General features: G+C 31.5%; 1 protein-coding gene across 5 annotated transcripts in view; it reads left to right on the plus strand.

Annotated features, from left to right (window-relative positions):
* The window catches only part of LOC106684119 (uncharacterized), a 33,742-nt gene extending 31,940 nt beyond the window's left edge, over positions 1-1,802 (plus strand). For all 5 annotated transcript variants that reach the window (XM_014426016.3, XM_014426015.2, XM_014426014.2 and 2 more), the window contains one exon: positions 1,332-1,802. In XM_014426016.3, the coding sequence (XP_014281502.1) occupies positions 1,332-1,743 (412 nt within the window). In that variant the 3' untranslated portion in view covers positions 1,744-1,802. The remainder of the gene's footprint in view (positions 1-1,331) is intronic.
* The last annotated feature ends 2,107 nt before the right edge of the window (positions 1,803-3,909 follow it).

The raw sequence follows: 3,909 nt of genomic DNA on the forward strand, positions 1-3,909 counted from the left end.
TTTACCTCATTATCTCATAATCTAATAAAATTTGACACCAAAGTAGTTTCCATAAAGCTTCCTGCCACCTAACAGGAACATCCAAGTTTTATTAAATTATGTTCACCAGTTTTGAAATTATAGCTCTATAGATTTCTAAATTGTTAATGGCTTGTTTTTTAAATACAAATAGCTCCATTCATTATAGATTAAGGTAAAAACATAGGAGGAGTGACATTTTGTAGCTATTTAAATTAACTTTTACCTGACATATAACATGCTATATACGCTTGTTAGAAAATTTTTCAAAGAAATTACTGAAAATAAGTGATTTTATTCTTAAACAATACATAAGGTTTGAAGATAGGAGGATAATGGGTTCATTAATACAATAAATACTAAAAAAGTGGATTATAGACATAATAACAACTTTTATTAAATTTCATTTTTCTAAGAACATAATTTTTTATATATAATTTTATTCAAAGATGCACAATATGAAAATTAGCAACAACCTAAACTCAAAAACTTTCAATACAGTTGTCAATTAGCTCATCTTTATTCTCTTCCTCACAAGTTTGAAGATCAATAAGACACTCATAAGCTAAACTTTCACACAAATTCCATTTTTCACTCACTCTAGGCATCTTGTAATAAATTGCTTAAATCAAAACTGAAACTTAAATCAAATTTGAAGTAAACAATAACAAGAGGCTCTGGAAGGAAAGGTTATGAACATAAAGGCTTATAGAACAAGTTGCTGAGAAAATCCGCTAGGGGCTCTTATGCATTTAACGTTTAACATGACTTCAAATAGGGCTGCTCACAGTCCTATAGTTATAACATTTAACATGGTAAAACATTTTAAATTTAACACAACATCATGAATACCCCTAATGAATGCCAGTATAGTTGGCAAGAGACCACGTGAGAGGTCGAAAATCAGGCGGATAGACAAAATTGACAACGATACCAAACTGGAAGCACTAGCACAAGATGGGCAGGCGTGGAGAAGTCTGGTTTGGGCTGCCAAAGATCCTACCGAAAAAAAAAATCCAAATGGAATGCATGAAAAAAAAATGTTCCCCCTGTTTTTTATTTCTTTATATATTTTTTAATTATTCCTCCTCACCCTTTATATTTTTCTTTTTTTAATTTTACATATTGGTTTGGTCACCGCACCCCAACCATATTCTCCTCATTATATCAATCCACGGTCAATTATTAACTCATTATTAAAAGTATACAATTTTTGCAATTGGTAGGATTATTAAAAGAGTACAATACTTTTAATCATTTGAAAAAAAAAATAAATAGAATATTTAGAAAAATAATGATCTTTTTAATTTTAGATTTATCGACTTCCAGTTTTCTCACTACGATAGCCCATGCTTAGACCTGATCTACTACATATACACAAGCATCAAACCAAACTTACGTCGCCAAAATTATAAGAGTCTCATTATATTCTACTACGACTCCCTGATGAGTTCTCTAAACAGGTTTGGTTTCCAAGGGTCCTTGCCCAGCCTGATTGAAATCGAAGAAAACATGGAACGTCTGTCTTTTTTCATATTGGCATTATTCGCTAGTGGCTATGCGATAGATACTTCTAAAACTGATGACGCCATGGATATTACGGAAGCTTTCGCAACAAAAGGCGAAGAAGGATTCAATATTAGAGTATTCAGTGAAACGGGAATAAAAGAAAATATTGCAGAGGATCTAAAAACGCTTGTGAAGAAGTTAAAAGAAAAAGTGTAATTATATTTATAAGATTTTTTTTAAGTACCGTAAATAAATATTGTTCTTGCTAGCTTTCACATTTTCGTCTAATATTGATACACCCATTACTGCCTACACACCTTTCTCAACTCATAATCCTCACATTTCAAATCCACAAGATCAGCTTTAAGACCATCCATGTGTTTATTGAATTAATAATATCGTTATCATTATTAATATTTTGCACTAGATTGTCCCCTCTGATCAGGTTGTTCCCAATGTAAGTCAAGATAGTGCAACTAATTCTCGTTGTACTATTTTGTAACAGTGTTCAATAACATTGTATGAAGTACGCCTTCAACCCAATGCCAGGCACTCCTTCACTTTTGAATTGCTTGTTGACTTTGTAGTGGACTTTATAAATAAAAAATTAAATAAAGTATAATGTGACATTAAGAAAATTTATTTATAGAGGTTGGTTGAACAGGAGAGAATGATTAAACACTAAATATATTGTTATTACAAGGATGAAGGGTGCCCGGAATGAACATTTATTGCTAGAGATAACATCATCACCATCATCATAATAATAATAATTATCTCTAGCAATAAGTTGTGTGGAAAGATGTGGACTTACTTCATGTTTTAATGATTCCTGTTGGTGCCTTCCATTTCCCTTCGTCTACTCTCTCCTCGGCTTCCCGAGGGCTCTTCGGCAGTGTTCTTACTCACTCATGATTTTTTAGCAGAATAGAAGACCGCTCTTGCCAAGGCTAACGAGTGTCGATTGTCCCTGAGGATGGCCGGATGGCCGAAACCTCGGACTTATAAGAAAAATAAAATGTGTTAAGATTAAAATGGATATAAATTAAATTATTTAGATAAATATATAACTAAGGATAAATCAAAATTTGTGGTTATAACTTAATGCCTCAAATTGATGTCTTATATCCCTAAAGCATAATACAAAGCAAACATGCCTAATGTACACTCTAATTAATTACTACAATTAACCGAATGGCATAAATTATATAAAATTGAGTCATTATGTGTGTTGACTTGAAACAACCTACAATTATGTTGCCAATTGTAACACCAGCGCCCCATGTGGCCGAGAAAACAAAAGGCACTCACACTCGTTACCCTTGGCAAGAGCGGTCTTCTATTCTGCTAAAAAATCATGAGTGCGTAAGAACACCGCCAAAGAGCCCTCTGGAAGCCGAGGAGAGAGTAGACGAAGGGAAAAGGAAGGCACCAACAGGAATGATTAACCTGTTGGTGCCTTCCAGGGACAATCTACTACAAAACAGCTTTTATTACATGTATGATCCTCAAACATTGCAAAACACTTAACATTATTATTTATAATTTATCTTACTTTAATACAAATTTGGAATTATATGATTTAAAAATTCTAACTCCATCCAGACTATTCTGCCCAGGTCAAAACAACAATTTCTATGAAACATTAAAACATTAGGTAAAACATTTTTTTTTTTGTGAATAAGTATATCACACATATGTTTAATTACCTAATTAGTCAATATTCACATTAAAACCAAAATTAAAATCTTTTATCACAGTCACTATTTGTTAAAACTTTATCACAACAATGCTTGTAACCTTCCTTCACTCAGTTCAAGCATTAAAATTATTTATTATAACTACACTGTCAATTTTCCTCTTTATTTCATTAGTAAAATTCCTATCAAGGCTAATTATAACTATCCACATTCAATTTATTCTATATTTTTCATAAATTAATTTTACTTAATATCTCTGCATAGTGTTGGTTCTAATTTCTTGTATCTGTTTTGAAATTCTCTGTATAATCAATATTTTCGGATATGTAAATGGATTCAAGTATTTTCCTTTTGAATGTATTATTTTCTTTATGTAAAATTGTATTTTCAAAATCAAAAATATGCTGGTTTTTGGTTGCATGCTGTACTAGTGCCGTTTTATTTGGATGTCTCTCCTTGTTTTTCAAATCATTATTGTGTTGATAAATTCTGTCACCCAATATTACTTTGTCTAACCTATACATATAACTGGACAATTTAGACAGGGAATTTTATATATTAATCCCGATTGATTTCGTGTATCAATTTTGTTCTTTAATATACTATAATAATTTTTGATTTTATTGTTGGGTCTATGACTCAGAGAGTACTCATCAACATCGTAATCCTTAAATGATTTCTT

The sequence above is a fragment of the Halyomorpha halys genome, unplaced genomic scaffold (genome assembly GCF_000696795.3).
Source record: "Halyomorpha halys isolate HHAL.00 unplaced genomic scaffold, Hhal_1.1 Scaffold544.1, whole genome shotgun sequence".
Taxonomy (NCBI): Eukaryota; Metazoa; Arthropoda; class Insecta; order Hemiptera; family Pentatomidae; genus Halyomorpha; species Halyomorpha halys.